This window comes from Mytilus galloprovincialis, chromosome 11, assembly GCF_965363235.1.
Source record: "Mytilus galloprovincialis chromosome 11, xbMytGall1.hap1.1, whole genome shotgun sequence".
NCBI lineage: Eukaryota > Metazoa > Mollusca > Bivalvia > Mytilida > Mytilidae > Mytilus > Mytilus galloprovincialis.
Genome location: NC_134848.1, coordinates 22,281,367 through 22,301,031, shown reverse-complemented (window position 1 = coordinate 22,301,031; position 19,665 = coordinate 22,281,367). Strand labels below are relative to the sequence as shown.

General features: G+C 32.6%; 1 protein-coding gene across 3 annotated transcripts in view; it reads left to right on the top strand.

Annotated features, from left to right (window-relative positions):
• Positions 1–19,665, top strand: part of LOC143051872 (uncharacterized) — a 36,583-nt gene continuing 16,918 nt past the window's right edge. For all 3 annotated transcript variants that reach the window (XM_076224861.1, XM_076224860.1, XM_076224858.1), the window contains exons 1-11: positions 1–157; positions 4,119–4,218; positions 8,241–8,296; positions 9,535–9,640; positions 11,733–11,791; positions 12,400–12,508; positions 13,706–13,756; positions 14,386–14,475; positions 15,113–15,232; positions 16,259–16,426; positions 17,823–17,987. In XM_076224861.1, coding sequence (XP_076080976.1) covers positions 110–157; positions 4,119–4,218; positions 8,241–8,296; positions 9,535–9,640; positions 11,733–11,791; positions 12,400–12,508; positions 13,706–13,756; positions 14,386–14,475; positions 15,113–15,232; positions 16,259–16,426; positions 17,823–17,987 — 1,072 coding nt within the window. In that variant the 5' untranslated portion in view covers positions 1–109. The remainder of the gene's footprint in view (positions 158–4,118; positions 4,219–8,240; positions 8,297–9,534; positions 9,641–11,732; positions 11,792–12,399; positions 12,509–13,705; positions 13,757–14,385; positions 14,476–15,112; positions 15,233–16,258; positions 16,427–17,822; positions 17,988–19,665) is intronic.

Below are 19,665 nucleotides of genomic sequence, written 5' to 3'. Positions count from 1 at the left end.
CGAACAAGAAATCACATGTAGTCGGTTAAATATCGATAAATCATAAGTTATAAATTCAAGAGGTTGTCCGAGCTGTATTCATTTACGAGATTTAACGTTATTGTACGAGATGTGGCAAGCTGGAATCTTGCTCGCTTGTCTTATTCATTGTGTACATGTAAGTTTTTAAAAGAAATTAATGATATTATTATTCAAATAAGTGGATATTTGTTAGCAATATGATGCATTTGTATATTTATAAAGCAAAATGGAACAATTCCAAAACAATAAAAACTAAATGATATATTTTTATATTTTTATAATATATTTTCGTTTTCGACTTGAAGTGTTACATGTTAGAAGATGAAAAACATTTTTTTTTCATTAGATTGTGAATTTTAAAAAAAACAAGAGGAACCGAGAATCGATTTTTTTTATAATTTGTAATAACTTTTCTGATGAAGAAATGTGATGTTTATGCATACTCCATCTGCACCATCACAAGTAAATACATTGGTCACCTTTATTCAAAAGTCAATACATTTTTGTAGAAGTAAGGCCATGGTACACTGGAATATTTACAGTTATTGACTGATTATGCAGATGATGTAGAGTTTTTTTTTACTTAATTTGTATTTGTCACAAACTTATTGTTAGAAGTTTATATTGCAATTTACATTTGAATCTTTAATTTGAATTTATATAATTATACCTAAAAATCAATCACTTTATAGATTGAAATACTTTAAGAAAACAAAAGATCGTAAACCCCGACAAAACTCTAATTTAAGAGGATAAACAAATATATGTCAATTGAGATCTTTTGGTGTTTTACATAAAAATATATCAAATGGTTCTTGAAATATATGTGCGGATTTGTAATCAACCCTCAATCAATGAATTATTTCCATTTTTAATACTGTTGACATATGAACTAGTTATGTTTAACGACCCAAAAAAATACAACATTTTGTTACGCTTACTTCGGTCTATAGACACGGATGTTACCTAGATCACAACAAAAATATTACAAATTAAATGAGGGTTAATATTACATATACATGTATGTTGAATCCTATAACTTTACAAGCGATTAATTTGATATGCGGTGTCTATATACAAAAATGTAGCTACTCGAAGAGACCATATATATTACATTTATAACATTTATATACAGAAGTTGACAGATTTGTTCAAAATTTATTAAGATTGTTTTTTTTATAAAATTTTAGATTAATTGAGAGAATTGCTTAAAAGTTTTACCGGAAGAAAAGTGACGTTAGGAACTTCTACAATAATTCGCAAAGTACTTTATATGAACTCTCGTTTTGAATTGAATAGTTATATGAACTCTCGTTTTAAATTGAATATTTCCCATTTTAGTTTTAAGTTGAATATTTCTTGTTTTAAATGTTTCTTTATTCTTTAATAGTATGTTCTTTGATTTCAAATACTCCAAGAGATTATAAGATTGACTATTTTACATCTTAATCCGATGGCTGTCAAAAGTTCGAAACTTACACTCAACTTCAAAAGAAGCAATTATCGCTATTTTGCTAAGTTTCGCAGCTAGATATCGAACCGGGATACCAGGCTAGAGGACAATAACCGGATTATTATTACATAAGATTGGACAATTATATTTATATTTTATGAGAACCTTTTATAATGTTTTATTTCCCTTATATTTAAATTAGTTTATGTTTTGTAAACTGTTGCTTGGGCAGTCTTCCCTTAGCTTTCAAACTATAGACTTGTGAATAAATTTGTATATAGCCGAGATTAACGGAGTTAGCCCGGAAAACACGGGGTTATACATGTATCGTCGCGTGACCCCAACCCCAACCCCCCTTATTGTAATTGTGTATGCAATGGTATAAATCTAGCAAAGTGGACAGGGATTAATATAAGTTGCAATAACTTGTTTCCCAATCCACTATAAATAAATATGTTTTAACTAATGAAATATGTTCAATCATTTTTCTTTTGATTGGTCATCTGTTTAACTGTAAAACAGAAAATGTAGTATTATACTATAATATTCTAAATTTTTTTCCAGTTTTTTTTACCAAAGGTCGGTTATTCTCCGAGCATTACGGCATCTTCCGCGAATAAAAAACTGACCACCATAAAATAGCGCAATAGTGTTGAATGTAACACCAACCAACTAATCAGATCACTTTTCTCTAGGTTATAACTCTTATTTAAATGTATATGTAAAGCAGATTTCTCTTATACGTTTGCTAGTAAGAACATAAATGCAGAAGAACTGTTTTATTTTTTTACTTTATTTCCTAAGTCTTTTTTTACTTAATCATGAACGGAATTGAGTTTTAATGATAGTACGTCAATATGTTATGCTATTAAAATAATGGACGCGATTGTTTGAAATATTGAACGTTCAATGGTATTTTTAAACGCAATTTATTTTATAAGAATAATTACAATGTCATTGATTTACTGTTTAAAATAAATATTGATAAAATGTTAGAACCCCGAATAATCCAGTCATTATATTTCACTCACTTCGATCGCTTCATTACATACATGTACATACTCTTGAGGTCAATGGCCATATGGGGGGGGGGGGGGGGGGGGGGCGCTGTAATTATTCTTGTATATGTTAGCTGACTTGGTAAAACTTAAGAGTGTACAAGAATAAGTTACATTGTAAAAAGAAAAAAAAAAAAAAAACTGATTCAATAGCATGTGTCAAAGGACAAAATGTTCAGAGAGATTACTAATCCTAAATATAACGTTCGCGTCGGCATTTATGTAATTAAAAAGTCAAATGTTATAACTAAGTACATTTTATTCGTTCAAACCTGTTGCGCTAAATAGATTTAATGTATATTGTAATTTCACAGTGAGGGAACATTATAAAAAAGGGATTTATTTTATCATTATAATACCGGATTAGGCGTTTCCAGAACATCTCCATTATTACAATTGGGGTCAAAGATCTAATAATTACACGTATGCTCACGACAGATACGTGTTTATAACATTTAAATGCGTTTTATATTCCTATATTCGTGCTATGTGTGGAAACTTTACGGTATTGTGAAGAAAATAATCTTTTATTTGAAATCAATGAGTTCACACACGAATTGTAAATCAATTGTAAATAAATGGTTGTTTAATTGATTGTTGGTTGCTAAACGTCCAGCGGCAAGTATTCCATGATTGTTCAGAACGAGAACAAATTAACTATGAATTTTGTAAATAGGGTCCTATAAAATGGAACGTCCACGATTGGAAATTTAGACTGCCACTGCAAAATCTTTTCCTTACAATAGGCCACCTTGACCCTTAAAATGATTGTTGTAAGGTTTTTTCTTAAGGTGCAGATATCTTGGCAATTACTTTATACGAGACATCGGATTTAACTTTTTAATTCTTATTGGATGTGGTTACGAATGTCTTCATCCTTTCATAGCCAAACAGACGCTTCACTAGTGTACTTTGGCTAGGGTTTAAATGCCAGTCGGAAAAAGACAAATGTGACCTTATTATTTTATTATGTAGATAAAAAAAAAAAAAAATTTCAAAAGTTGTTTCATTTTTGTGTAATGGTATTTGTGTTCATACCTGAAACTAATTCATTTTTATGTGTATTTTGCTTGCGTAAAACTCTGGTATTACTCACGAACAGCTGCACTTAAAGAAACGAACTGGTAGCCAGGCTGTCTCGAAGGGCCAGGGGAGCTATTTGGGATCGTGAACCTCTGATGTTTTAATAGTCAATAATGATCATAAGAGTACTATGGGCGCCAAAGCCAGTCACCATAATTGTAGGGATCTCCAGATTAACATTAGATAGAACCTACCGTCTAAATATTTCTGTTACAAAACGTGCTAATTTTATGGTTTGGAGGTGGCAATTAAAAAAATGCCGGTACATCTCAATTAAGAAATCATAACTTCATAATTTGAATCCTACACCGGAATGAAGAAGTACTAGTGAAATGACATTGAATTTCAATTAGTGAAATGCTTTTGTATAATACACTTTTATGTTCACCAAAATGAGAATCTTTTTCATTGGTTGTAATACGCATGTTCTCTGAGACTGTTGTATTTATGTATCTGAATTTTCAATATAAGCATTAATTCTATCTCCTTTTTATTATTCACAGACAACAAGCTATCCACGATGTCCAGTATTGAACCCAAGAGACAGATGTAGTAGTTACATAAAAAATGATGAATGTCAGACAGATTCCAACTGTAATGGTGGTAAGTATCTTACATTATTTTACCTCATATACGTTTATAGTTATATGATTGGTTAAAAGTAGCCCCGTGGAGACCGTATATATTCCATATTAGGTTAGTAGGGCTCCATATTAGGTAAATAGGCGGGGCCTATTTCAAAACACCGTCACGGTTAGAAGTGGTGTAATTAATCGTATTAGGTCACTAGCACACTATATAAATAATAATACTCAGTTATATTTGGAGCCAGTCCATAGACAATTAAAGTTTTATCATTTTTAATACCAACAATTATTCTCCGAGAAGTCCAGAGTTGAAGTATAATCTCGTGTTTTGTCAGATATTTTAAATTCTCTGTTATGTTTACATAAACGTTCATTGCAGTGTTCGGTCAATACGCTTAAACCCGAATAGAATCATAAATAGAAAGTTTCAAGGCACACAGGTTGTGCAAGAGTTTATAAAACAATGAAAACAAAAACACTCAGAAATTTAGTAGGTTCGAAGCACATTTATGTAATCATTTAGAACGATCATAGCCACAGTTGAAATCGAATGACGTAAGTGGGCGTTTCTCAATAAAAACGTATCTTTCAGACCTAAAAAAATGGAAAATCAACTTGTCTAAAATTTTATTTCAAGAGTTAATTTGAATACCTCTATTATAGACCTGTTTGTAAACAAAAAGTGCAATCTTAAATACTATTTAAAATGATATTATTTTCATAATTTGTGTGCTGTTTCGTAAGGGACATTTGTCCACTACGAAACTGCTTCTAAACACACATCTTATTTCAATTTTAAATGTCTCCTATAGACATTCCAGTTTGTTTACTTTATATACTAGAAAGATCTCATTTTTTCTGAATTGCAGAACCATTTTTTATCGATAAAGATTAGACAGTACTTCACATATGAAGGTACAACTCATGTTACATTGTACGTAGTGGACATTTTTATGAGTTTCGTAGTTGACAAAACCGTTCCGTAGTGGACAAACAGTTTCGTAGTTGACATCAACCCTATTCTATGTTAATAAAAACATACTAAAAATTACACTAATATAATTGAAAAAAGAGTTAAAAAAAAGACTGCATGGTAGTGGTAGTGTCCCATACTTGTTTCGTAGGTGACCGTTTCGTAGGGGACATAATCACATGTTTTATTTTTTCCCACAATCCCTATATTGCAATAGTAACAAGACTGATTGTATTCATCAAAGCATGTATTAAGCTGTACACTAATATTTTTTTTTCATAATTTTAAAACTAGATACTGAAGGAGATTTGACCCGTTTCAAATGGACATTAACAAAAATACGGTATCACTCTGGTCTATTTGATGTGCTCAATTTTTCTTACCAACAATTTAACTGCCGTTATAAAAGCATCACTTCTTTTGACAGACCTTAATGTTTATATCTCTTTAAAACTAAATTACACATTGATTTTATAATACTGTTTATTAACAAATTTTAATGACTTCGTTTCATAGTAGGCATTTTGTGGGAGAGATCCGTTTGCGCCAAAAATGCGTCCTTATGCGCCACAACTTTTTTCTCCAATAATACGTAGCGCAACCTGTTTTAAAATACGATACCTGTAACTTGGCATTGCACAAGGTCATGTATTTCTCTGGCTATCGATGACTTCTTTACACTAAGTCCATGGGATGTTGGATGTGTACGGATTGATAGTTTAGTCTTAGTTCCATGATTTTTTTATTAGTTGTTAGTGGCTTTGAACTAGCTGTCAGATAACTGCGAGTACTTTCAGATCTGTTCATTGTGTCTTTTTGTGTCGGGATGTATAAGTATCGGGCCACGTCGACTTGTATATTTGTCCATCTGATGAGTTAAGCCATTTTCAATTGATTTTTATAGTTCGTTCTTATGTTGTACTGTTATACCACTGTCCCAGGTTAGGGGGAGGGTTGGGATCCTGCTAACATGTTTAACCCCGCCACATTATTTATGTATGTGCCTGTCCCAAGTCAGAAGCCTGTAATTCAGTGGTTGTCGTTTGTTTATGTGTTACATATTTGTTTTTCGTTCTTTTTTTTACATAAATAAGGCCGTTAGTTTTCTCGTTTGAATTGTTTTACATTGTCTTATCGGGGCCTTTTATTGCTGACTATGCGGTATGGGCTTTGCTCATTGTTGAAGGCCGTACGGTGACCTATAGTTGTTAATGTCTGTGTCATTTTGGTCTTTTGTGGATAGTTGTCTCATTGGCAATAATACCACATCTTCTTTCTTATATGGTATCATTTGCGCCAAAAATAAAACATACAATTGCGCCAATTAGAAGAAAAATCACTCCCCTCCTCCTTTATTCGCACTTGGAACCATCAGTTTACACGTCAAATGTTTCCTTTTCTGAAACATTCTTTCTTCTTACTGCTGCTGCATGTGTATTTCCCAATTTAATGCATGTTGTAGCTTGAAACTCCACTTTATTGTTCAAAAATGACAAAATGCATAAAACAGGTCATAAAAATTTCTGTGAAATGCCTCTGCTCCGTTACTGATATGTCTTGCGGTAGATAGAGTTAAAGCCAATACGGATGGTGGGAACGAAGAACGGTGTCATCAACATATGTGGCTAAAACATAATCAGCATAAGCTTTTGTTTTCTTCTCTTTTGGCATATCTTGTATTAAATATTTAGCAAAGCAATAAGTTATCTTAAGACTTATTTTAGAAACAGGGAGATTTAGTCCATAACAATTATTTTTATCTGAGACAACATCGGGTCAAATGACATACACATATAAAGTTAGAAATATTTTATTTGGCAAAAGTACAAAATTGTACGGCCACGGCTTGACAAATAATGGGACTGCCGAAAAACATAATTGGCAAGTCCCTAGTATATATAATTAAACCTTATAGTCCATTCCTTTTTCCTTATTTCCACATTATTGTCCATTCCTTATTCCTTATTTCCACATTATTCTCCATTCTTTATTCCTTATTTCCACATTATTCTTATTCCTTATTTCCACCTTATTGTTATTCCTTATAATGCCATTTTCACATATATCTTATTAACATTGCTTCCAAAATATATCGGATGCTAGCCCTGGGAAACAGAAGCTCATCGGGTACACAATTCCATTATAAAAAGCATAATATATTTGTAGATGTTGTGTCGCTATTTTCGCCATTAAATGGTCGGAGCCTTTGTCTGAAGCCGTGACGGAGGATTGGGATTACAATCGAGATAAACTATCACCCATTTCAACCTGAAAAATAGAACAAAAACAGCAGAAAAACGAACAACATGATATAACATATTATATACATATGAACACGTGCATGTTAATTACATTTTAGGAGTACATGTATATCTTTAATTTAAGTGGTGGGTGGGCGAGTGGGTTTCTTTTGAAACGACATTTGTTAATTCATACGGAACCCAATTTTCTACGTCTTGTCTCTGCTGCATCGTGGAAAAGAAAGGGACAATCGTTAGACTTCCTTTGAATTATTATAGAACTTATATTTAGTAATAATAACATTTATTTCTACATTTTTACGATATTTTAGAGTATGAATGTTGAATAGGCGGTCTAGGGACATGCCATTTTGGTTGTTTTGGACCATTCAGGAATCAATATCTTATCAATCCCTCTAAAAATATACTGTGTCTTTGCTTTAAAATATTAAATCTAATTCAATGTACTGACTGCACAAAAAATTACTTGCAAAGATAAAACACATTCTTTTAAAAGTGGCTGGAACAAGAAAACACGTTTTTATTGAAAAACGCCTAAGTACGGAATCACGTGTAGAGCAACCAGACCTCCCTGTCTGAATCAATTATAAATATTTGCATTTAAAATTCGACATAAATTGACTCATCATTTTGAGATGGATATTTGTATGTACATGCACGTTTAACATAAAATTTACGTTTAATCTAAGAATTTGGGTTTTTTCATGATAAATGCGAACGTAACTATACGACGACTAGTTTAGTTAGGTTATACATGGTGTAGAAACGCAATAGTTTAAGAATATTATTTTCATTATTTTTTAGGCAAAGTATGTTGTCCACAAAAATGTGGAAAAGAATGCATCAAGGTGACCCCAATCGTAAGTAATGTTCATTTTTTTACATAAATAAGGCCGTTAGTTTTCTCGTTTGAATTGTTTTACATTGTCTTATCGGGGCCTTTTATAGCTGACTATGCGGTATGGGCTTTGCTCATAGTTGAAGGCCGTACGGTGACCTATAGTTGTTAATGTCTGTGTCATTTTGGTCTTTTGTGGATAGTTGTCTCATTAGCAATCATACCACATCTTTTTTTTTTTATTTGTTTGAAGTAATACGGAAATGATCAAACAAATAAGGACGGAATTCATAATTATTCATTATCGTAAAGTAGAAATGACCAAGATATGTATGTATATGTTTCATTTCAACGCTTGTACCTGTTGTATGTGATCTATCAAATTAAACAGCATTGTGGCACCGTTAAAGTCCCAATTCATCTAGAGTCAACAACACCGCTAAAGTACCCAACAATTTTTTGCTAAAGTCCATACCTCCGCTAAAGTTCCTAATTCCTCTAGAATCAACTTCACAGTCACCCCTCCCCCCCCCCCGCACACACACACACACACACACCATTAAAGTCAACGATAATAAATACATAAAAACAACAAACAATTTTTTTATATGATGAAAAAAATCCAATTTGCTTTTTTTTATTCCCGTTGGTATGATAAAAATCATGAACTTTTGTTCTTGCCAGTTTTTTCGTATCAGCTTGTTATATGTTTGATTAATGAAAAGATAGCTGCAGCAGATTTTTATCCGTTAAACTAAATCTTTCTATTGTAATTTTCATTGAACCAAACATGCAACAGTTGGAAAAGGTTATCTAGGTAAAGACACAATGTTCTCTGTATGCATATGTTATGGACACTGACATATCTGTAAGCGTACATTTGACATTGATAATTCCTTTGCAAATATCTATAAAATATAAAAAGGAAACCCTTTCAGTTTCTGTGTGGCTCTACAGCAGCCAAAAACAGGTGCTAACCTGAACACTAATTAAGGGCAACAGTAGTACACAGCTTTTTGAAATTCATAAATCAATTAAAAAAAAAATCCGGGTTACAAACTAAAACTAACGGAAACACAGTAAGTTTTTTTCTTATTCGTCATGAGGCTCATTCCAATCATACAAAGAAACATAAAAGAGTTCTGTTTTAGTGTATTTGCATTATTGGAAGGTAAATAATACTCTACTGTAATTGATTAACTATTTTTAATTGTCTTGAATGTTACGTGATAAATACACTGATTTGTTTTTTCTCTTTAGCCACCAAGACAAGGAGTTTGCCCAGCAGTTCCTAAAGTCGTACCAGAAATTTGTACACGTAGTCTAGTAGTCTCCAACTGTAAAGTGGACAGAGACTGTAAAAGTAGTAAGTATCATTTGTCTTTTTGTTTTAGCTCACCTGGCCCATATTGTAAATTTTTACAAAATATTTTCCTCTGTGTAACTAAAGGGCAAAGTTTATTATAGATAGAGAAAATTGTAAGTAGCAAGAATGTTCAGTAAAGTAAGATCTACAAACACATCACCATCATCAAAACACAATTTTGTCATGAATCCATCTGTGTCCTTTGTTTAATACATGTATGCACAAAGACCAAAGTGAGCGACACAGGCTCTTAAGAGCATGTAGTTATGATCTATATTGGTTTATTCTTTAAATTGTGACTTGATACCTCATACCACATCTTCCTTTATCTATTATTGAATTATAACATAATTCATATACAACAACTGGGTCAATGCCACTGCTGGTGGAGATTTATTTCCCCGAGAGTATCACCAGCTCAGTAGTCAGCACTTCTATGTTAACTTGAATAATAATTGATATGTTCATAATTATATATAAACTGTTAACAAAACTTAGAATTTTTGAAATAATAAGGCTTTTCTACCTCAGGAATAGATGACCTTAGCTGTATTTGGAAAAAAAAACCATTTAGGAATTTTTGGTCCTCAATACTCTTCAACTTAGTACTTTATTTGGCATTTTTAACATTTTTTAATTCGAGCGTCACTGATGAGTCTTTTGTAGACGAAAAGCGCATCTGACGTAAATATTAAATTTGAATTCTGGTATCTATGATGTTTTGAAATCATAAATCCTCCTTATCAGCAATATACCAACTTCAACCGACATTGTGTTGTTGTGCGTAAGTTAATAAGGAATTCTTGATTTTCATGAACATGATGTTCAGTGGTTGTCGTTTAGTGTGGTTCATAAGGGTTTCTTGTTTCTCATTTTTATACGCCCGTCGTCTTTTAGACGGGACGTATTATGGTATACCGTTGTCCGTCCGTCCGTCCGTCCGTCCGTCGTCCACACTTCGGACAATAACCCAAAAACACTTTCACCAATTTCCATGAAACTTAAGTGAATTGTTTATATCTATTGACGTAAGCTCCCTTTCGTTTTTTTTTTTAATTTCAGACTTTAAGTTTTGGATTTATGGGGCTTTATTCATAAAAAGGGGGGATTTTCAACACTTCGGACAATAACTCAAAAAGGCTTTCACCAATGTCCATGAAACTTTGGTAAATTGTTTATATCTATTGATGTAAGCTCCCTTTTAATTTTTATAAATTTCAGATTTTAAGTTTTGGATTTATGGGGCTTTATTCATAAAAAAAAGGGGGATTTTCAACACTTCGGACAATAACTCAAAAAGGCTTTCACCAATGTCCATGAAACTTTGGTGAATTGTTTATATCTATTGATGTAAGCTCCCTTTCAATTTTTATAAATTTCAGATTTTAAGTTTTGGATTTATGGGGCTTTATTCATAAAAAAAGGGGGATTTTCAACACTTCGGACAATAACTCAAAAAGGCTTTCACCAATGTCCATGAAACTTTGGTGAATTGTTTATATCTTTTGATTTAAGCTCCCTTTCAATTTTTATAAATTTCAGATTTTACATTTCCGTGTTATGAATTTTTATGCTTAAAAAAAGGGGGGGATTTTCCAATTTTGGGACAATAACTAACACTTTCACAAAATTTTATGCAACTTTGATAAATTGTTTATATCTATTGACATAAGCTCCCTTTCCATTTTTATAAATTTTAGATTTTACGTTTTCTTAAGTAATGAATTTTTATACTTAAAAAAGGGGAATTTTATGAAACTTTGGTGAATATATATATAACATCCCTTTTGATTTGTATATATATTTCTAGTTGATCATATAAATTCATTTAAAGCATAAAAGACAAGTTAAAAGAGCAACGGGCGTATCATGCGCTAAAGCGCAGCCCGTTATTCTAATATAGATTAGAACGTTGGTTTTGAATGTTTTGAATGGTTTAACACAAGTTATTTTGATTAGACATTTATAGCTTGCTGGTCGGTGTATGCCAGTGATACGTGATGGCTAGCGGTATCGATGACACTATTTGGAATTGCATGTCATAAATGTGATTTCCTTTCATTTGCTTATGTTTTTATATTTTACATTTCAGGAAATCAAAAATGTTGTAGAAAACCATGTGGAAATTTTGCTTGCACTGATCCAATAACAGTATGTTACTTATGTTAAGGAAGCTGGCTTGTCATGTTTTGGATATTTTGTCAGATTTTAGGAATCCTCTGGTTTCATCCATTTGAATGCCTTGCGAAAATTTGCCTGGTGACCCCCATTTTTCTTTTTGTAAATCTTTTACATGTATAATAATAAGCCATGTGTAAAAGTCTTATAAAATTTTAATTACTTTTTAACAGTTTTTGAGAACTTTGTCAATACTAAAGCTATGAAAAGTCAAGAGAGAATATTTTCCCGCCAAAATTTCATTGGCTAATATCTCGAAAACAAGCATGGTGACGTATATATTTTTTTTGCTCTATTGATTCCTTTATTAATCCCCTATCAATATAAACTAGTGTTTTAAAAAGTTAATAACTTTGAAACTGAGAAGCGAACTACTTTAATAAAACAGCTGTCGTAAGTTGAACGAAAAGGGGAATTTAAATGCCACAAAATTCGCTAAAACAAAGAAGATAAATTATTGGCACTATTGATTGTGTTTACATTTACTTATGTTTTATTCTTCGCTATACTACAGACATAGTACATTATGAGGTGGAATCTTAATTCCTATAATACATTGATCTGTTTTGCATCTCAAATAGGGTAACCGTCCAGGATGTCCAGTTTGTTTAGGTACCCAAGCCACCACAGAATGTCCAGTGTGTGTTCGTTACCAGCAACTATGTAACGCAGATACAGAGTGTAAACCAGGTATGTTATTGCTTATCTTACCTCCTAAAGAATTTAAGAAAATATTATTGGTTGTTAATGACCACGTGGTGACCGTGTATATTTGATATGGGGTTAGGGGGTGTGGTCATTATCAGCAGCTGTGTAACACGGATACAGAGTGTAAACTAGGTCACTGTATTGTTGCGTATCTGACATCCTAAAGTTTTTATGGGAATAGTATTGGTAATAAACGACCACGTAATGACCGTGTATATTTGATATGGGGTTAGAGGGTGTGGTCATTACCAGCAGCTGTATAACGCAGATACAGAGTGTAAACCAGGTATAGTATTGCTTATCTTACCTTCTACAATTTTTAGGAAATGTCATTGTTTATAAACAACCACATGCGGACCGTGTATATATAATATGATGTTAGTGGGTGTGCTTATTACCAGCAGCTGTAAACCAGGTCAGTGTATTGTTGTACATAGATCCAGAACACACATACTCCACAAACAATATCTGCTTACCCTTTCGGAGCACCTGATATCACCCCCATTTTTTGGTAGGGTACGTGATGCTCAGTCCTTCGTTTTTTATGTTATGTTTTGTGTACTAGTACTTGCTCGTTTATTTCGTTTTTTTGCCATGGCGTTGTCAGTTAATATTCGATCTATGAGTTTGAATGACTTTCTTGTATCTTTCGGTCCCTCTTTTTTAGCCTGTAAACGTATTTTCATCTGTTAAAGTCATGATGATTATTAGGTGCACAGTTTTCTCTGCTTTTGCAATCTTTCAACTCAAATCATTCCTGGTTTTCTAACTACGACCGGACCCTTAATTAAGCAGTAACTGTTGTTATGGGTATCATTTCGACCCACAGCTTACCCTTCCGGAGCACATGAGATCACCCCTAGTTTTTGGTGGGGTTCGTGTTGTTTATTCTTTAGTTTTCTATGTTGTGTCATGTGTACTATTGTTTGTCTGTTTGTCTTTTTCATTTTAGCCATGGCGTTGTCAGTTTATTTTCGATTTATGAGTTTGACCGTCCCTTTGGTATCTTTCGTCCCTCTTTTATTAATTACTTGTAGTATTGATAATGGAAATCAAAATGGCCTTGAATGGTATAATTTGTAATTTGTAAATCCACAATAATCACATTGTATTCAAAACCATGTTCATAATATGCAACCATATTTCTTAACTTCTCTAATATCTATGTTATACTTTCAGGTCAAAAGTGTTGCTTCAATCCTTCCTGTGGAACATCGTGCAAAGGCCACGGTATGTCAAATATTTCATGCAATGAAATTTAAAAAGCACAAACAAAAAAAAAACCCCAGCATATTCGTTATGCAGACAAATCTTTCCATTATCTTCATTCTCTAATACCATTGTTTTCAATGATAATTATGATAAAAACGCTTTAACATCATACTAAAAATTCAACATAAGAAGACCAGAAGGGTCAATCAGAAGGACTTGCAAGAAATTTGGACTGCCTATGGAAAATTAGGATATATAAGATAAGAACCAAAAAATGAGTTTTATTTCGAACTTATTATACATTGTAGATTCCTCAATGCCATCATATTTATACCTCCAACAAACAAACAAAAGGAACAATTTGGCAAGGGATTTACTACCGGTCGAAAGAAGAAACTAAGTGAATATTTTCCTGTTTCCTACCAAAAATATTTTTTTTAAATCGAATATCTTAAATGTTCAAGTTTCAATCGAATGTCACAAGTACAATATACGAATAAATCAAATAAAATAAAATCACAATTTACAACAGACTCAACATTACAACTAAATTTAACGACTAGGAATTTCGTGAAAGTGTGATAATGCATTCATTAAAAGTAATTCTGTTTAAACTATGTTATTTCAGACTTGAATTTCTTTTTTAGTATGCCCCAAAATTGTATGTCCTACAATAAAATGTTCATTAGGATTTGCAAAGGACGAAAATGGCTGTGAAATATGTAAATGCAGACAAGGTAAGTACACACTATCTTTGTTATTTAAACATTAACAACAAGGATGGTCTTGATGTGTGTCCTTCAATTACTTATTTCTTAATGTTTTCATCTTTGAATATCGTATAAACTGTGAGAAAAAACTGTAAAAATAGATGTATGCAGGCCTTGTTCGAATGTTCGCATGTAGAAATAAAAAGTTGACAATAAGAAAGCTGAAATCATCTCTTTTGTCGTAAAGTTTTGTCAATTTCGAGATTTAAGCCTAAGACACGAGGCATACAGTATAGCGGGTTATTTTCGCGGGATGTAAATTTTCGCTTATATTCGCTGATGGAAAAATAAGTCCCGCCAATTCAAAAGTGCACAAAGGTATTGATAAAAGTTTTGAATCCGCCAAAATAAAAACCGGCAAAGTATTTCGTATACCTGATTCAATGAAAATCGCTAAATTTTACACCCGCGAAAATAACCCGCTATACGTTACTTAACTGTATCTGTATCTGTTGTATACTTTATCTGAAGTTATATATACATTTATACGTATGTATGATAAGTTCGATAATGAAAATAAAACTCACATTGTTTTGATGAACGCCTTTATTTTATGCCAGTATTGCAGCAGTTGTAATGTGTCTCTTATTTGTATTTTTTTTAGATCCTTGTCCACAATTCGCCCCTCTACCACCATGGCTCTGCTCGGATGGTAAACCAAAAATATTTTATGTGGATGGTGTGAAATGTTATGGACCCCCTACAGTCATTCCATGCAACAAAGGTATCATTTATTATCTTACCTCCTATACATTCCTAGGAATATGATTGGTTAAAAACGTCCACGTGAAGACCGTGTATATTCGAACCTCTTCCACCATGGATCTCCTACAGTCATTCCATGCTATAAAGGTACCATTTCAGGAAGTTCGCTCCTCATTTTTTTGAATTTTGACCGATATTCGGAATCCTCTGGTTTTATCCATATAGTGCCATTAAAATAACTTGCCCATACCCCTTACTTTTCTTTCCATTATTTTATTAAATATAGTTTAAAATGTCATATTTGAAAATCTTATAAAATCCTTGTTATGTTTTCATCGTTTTTGAAAGAAAAGTCTACAGAGAATTATTTCCCGCCAAATTTTCAATGGAATATATCTCGAAAACAAGCACACGCAGTGCACCCATAATGTTTTTTGCTTTTTTCGTTTCATTATTTATATATTTGTCACTTATTTTATCCTGTATTATAACATTGATTGCAGTTAAATACCGCGATTTCGTAGTAAAGTAAAAACCGATAATTTTATGTTTCACTCCTATGACATGATACGACAATAGCAAGACTTTTTTGTCAATGACGTCACATCTAAGGAAATTGTGAATGCGTAGAAAAAGATAAAGTTCCTTGCATTTTCTACTTTTACTCATTCTAAAAACAATTGTCATTGCAATAAAAAGAATAAATGATCAAAGAATTAAAAGAGGGAGAATTATCAACCCGTGACAGAAAAATGTTGACGTTAAATCCATACGCTACGTAAATTACTGAATAATGTGCTGTTCGTTCACTCTTTGATTATTTTTCAATATTTGTCCTGAATCATTTTGTTGATCGGTGGTCGTTTCGAGTGTGGGAGGTTGTGGACTTGATCCGCGACCGTGTCAATCCTGAGATATGGTTGATTTGAAAGATTTTACAATTATTTATACTATTGAAAGCATCGCTCACTTAAACAACATTAAACTTGTTAAATTTATGATTTGTTCTATTTTTGGAGAGTACACAATTATTTATATTTTTTAGATTGTCGCTTACCAAAACTACCCGGACCTTGTAAAGGAAGTTTCCCAAGATATTACTTCAATCTTGAAACAAGCAAATGTGAGAAGTTTATCTATGGGGGATGCCAAGGAAATGCGAACAATTTTGAATTACTAACTGAATGCCAAGATAAATGTATAGATAAAGAAAGTAAGTTACTGCGACCATTATTATCTCTTAGACGTAAAAGACACCCTTGTAGATTTAAAAAAAGAGTAGGCTAATGCCGTTACTAGGCCGCACTCGCACCCACAAAGTGGAAAGATATTAATACAAGTTGCAACCCCGCCGCATTTTTGCGCCTGTCCAAAGTCAGGAGACCCTGGCCTTTGTTAGTCTTGTAATATTTTGAATTTTAGTTTCTTGTGTAGAATTTGGAGTTTAGTATGGCGTTCATTATCACTGAACTAGTATATATATTTGTTTAGAAGCCATCTGAAGGACGTCTCCGGGTGCGGGAATTTCTCGCTGCATTGAAGACCTGTTGGTGACCTTCTGCTGTTGTCTGTTCTATGGTCGGGTTGTTGTCTCTTTGACACATTCCCCATTTCCATTCTCAAATTTATTGTTTCCAAATCCACAATAAATAGATATGTTTAAATGAATGTCTGTTTCTGATCTCACAAGCGACATGGTTTCACATTTCGAAATAACTTAAAAAAAAAGTGGTATGATAACCAATGAGACAACTCTCCACAAAAGACCAAAATGACACAGAAATTAACAACTATAGGTCACCGTACGGCTTTTAAAAATGAGCAAAGTCCGTACCGCATAGTAAGCTATGAAAGGCCCAGCAATGACAATGTAAAATAATTCAAATATATGCTGAAATGAGCCGTTCGATACGATATGTAAAGTAAGTACATATAATGTGTGACCTTTGTCCCTTTGTTATCCGCAACCTAGGGACCAGATATTTTTCAGACAGCCCGTCTGTCCCGCTTTAGGTTATTTTTATGGTGAAGGTAGATTTTGATGAAGTTGAAGGCCAATCAGCTTGAAGCATTGTACACATGTATCCTCGAATATGATCCTTCTAATTCTTATACCAAATTAAAGTTCTGCCCCTATTGTCACGGTACACTAAACATAAAACATAATAGTGCACGTGGAGCATCCGTGTACAATGGACACATTTAAGTCACAAGTCGAGAATACATTATTGGTGTATGTAATGTAATTGTTAATGTGTTCTATTAAACAATGAACATCTGAAAAAATAATCTAAAGCAAGTTTGAAATTTTAGCAGCGTGTAGTATCCATCTGATGTGTTGTTGGGATTTTCAAGAACCAAGCTATGTGTCCCCTGTGGTAGTTAGTTCTTATGATGTATTGTAACACAACTGTCCAAGATTAAGGGTTGGCATTAACCCCGCCTCATTCTGTATGTCACAAGTCAGGAGCCTGTTTGTTAGTGGTTGTCGTTTGTTGAAGAGTTACATATTTGTTTTTCGTTGAGTTTACTTTTTTTAACATAGAAAAAAGAGACTTTTAAAGAAAAAAAATATTATCCAAAATATATGTATCTTTTTATTAATAAAGAGCCTGTGACTAAGCCAGGGAAATGTCCACCTAACAAACCCGGTCTTATTTGTCCGGCAGTTGTTAGACCAGGAGATTGTTTTAATGATGGAAACTGTCCGGGAAAACAAAAGTGCTGTCGACAAGGATGTTTCAAAAGTTGTGTTAATCCTGGCACATATTACGGTATGTAAATATAGTGTGTAAGCCTTTATGAATAATTCAAATTACTGTAATTTGTAATTTCTAGAATATATTTAATTAAAAATTGAAAAGGAAAGCTACGATGATACATGCAATTAAATATGAAGGTAATTTAGATGTAGTATTCAGCTAGACATATCACATAATATGTTTCACATAAAAGCACCACCAACCCACCATTCCTGAAATGTCATATACCGAAAGCGAAATATGTTATCAAATACTAGTAGTCCGTTTCTGTATGTTGGCGTTTTTGTGAGCAGTGCAGTGTTTCTGTTGTTAGTGTTTTTCCCCTTTTATAGTTGATTTTTCCCTTCAGTTTTGGTTTGTTACCAGGAATTACTAAATTGATTTATGACTATTGAACAGCTGTATACTACTTTGTATTCTTGATTGATTAATGATGAATTTGTGTAAAACTACACTTTCATCACATTTTTGTTATTTCGTGGAGGTCAGTTTTTATTGATGGAGGAAGCCCGAGTGCATAGAGAGAACCACCAACAGTTAGTAGGGAAAAATGACAATTCTAGATTGCAATGGAGTGATCTGCCGCCCTGTGATTTGTCAAATTGTGCCACTTAATACGCTGTAATACGCAAATGTGCCACTTCGATGTGTCGATATTTCTGACGAAGCGTCGCCGATGGTAATTTACGAGTAACGTCCCTTTTTTTGACACTCTCATGAACAAACTAGTATGCCTATAATTATATTAAGCACCATATGCTGTTATTTACATGTGGATATTATTAAAATAATTTTGTTAAATATTTTTTTATACTAAAGACATGTGCAAAAAAAAAAAAGAGAAACACGTTTATCACTCTTCAGAAATCAGTCTCAGTGAAGTAGGCATTATGTGCCATAATAGGGATAATAATTTTAATAATATTATATTCCAAGACTTTATTTAATATTTATATTTTGGTAAGTATTTTTAATGTTGTGACTAAATTATTTCAACATAGAAGTGAATGTCTGCTACAGTAATGCAAGGGGTAGCCAAAATAATCATGAACAATGGATCAAGACAGGATTAAAATGATTAAAAACTGAAATTCAGTACTGATACCTGGTACTTCCTTTTTCATTTAAACTTAAAAGAGATCATGGATGTATTCTGAATGTTAATTCTTCATTATTTGAAATAAAAGGAAATTAGTTAGCAATCCTTGTATGAACAAACTAAATAACAATAAAGTATGTTTCATTAATTCCATACAAGTTCTACTAATGAATGGACTCAAATAATATATATATAAAAAACCACTATACCAATGAATAATTGATTCTTATTATGAGCTTAAAAAAAATAAGAAAATAACAGACTTGGTCTTGTATTTTACTTCTTCTATTTAAAAAAAATAATAACAATGCATTTTTATTTTTATATTAAAATATTTCAGAGCAGTTTCTGAGTGCTAAGTCAACACATATGCTTTAGATCACAAGTCACACTTCATGTCAGTATGAACATGGTTTGAATAAGAGTGATTAAAATGCTACTAGTCTGAAAGAGATGGTTTTAAGTTCAAATTAGGACAAGACATTTTCAATTACTTTTCATTCCTGACAAAAAATATTTATAATATCTAATATAAACAATGAATGAGTTTTGTTTAGTCATCTTAAGTCGTTTAGGTTGTGCAAAGATAGT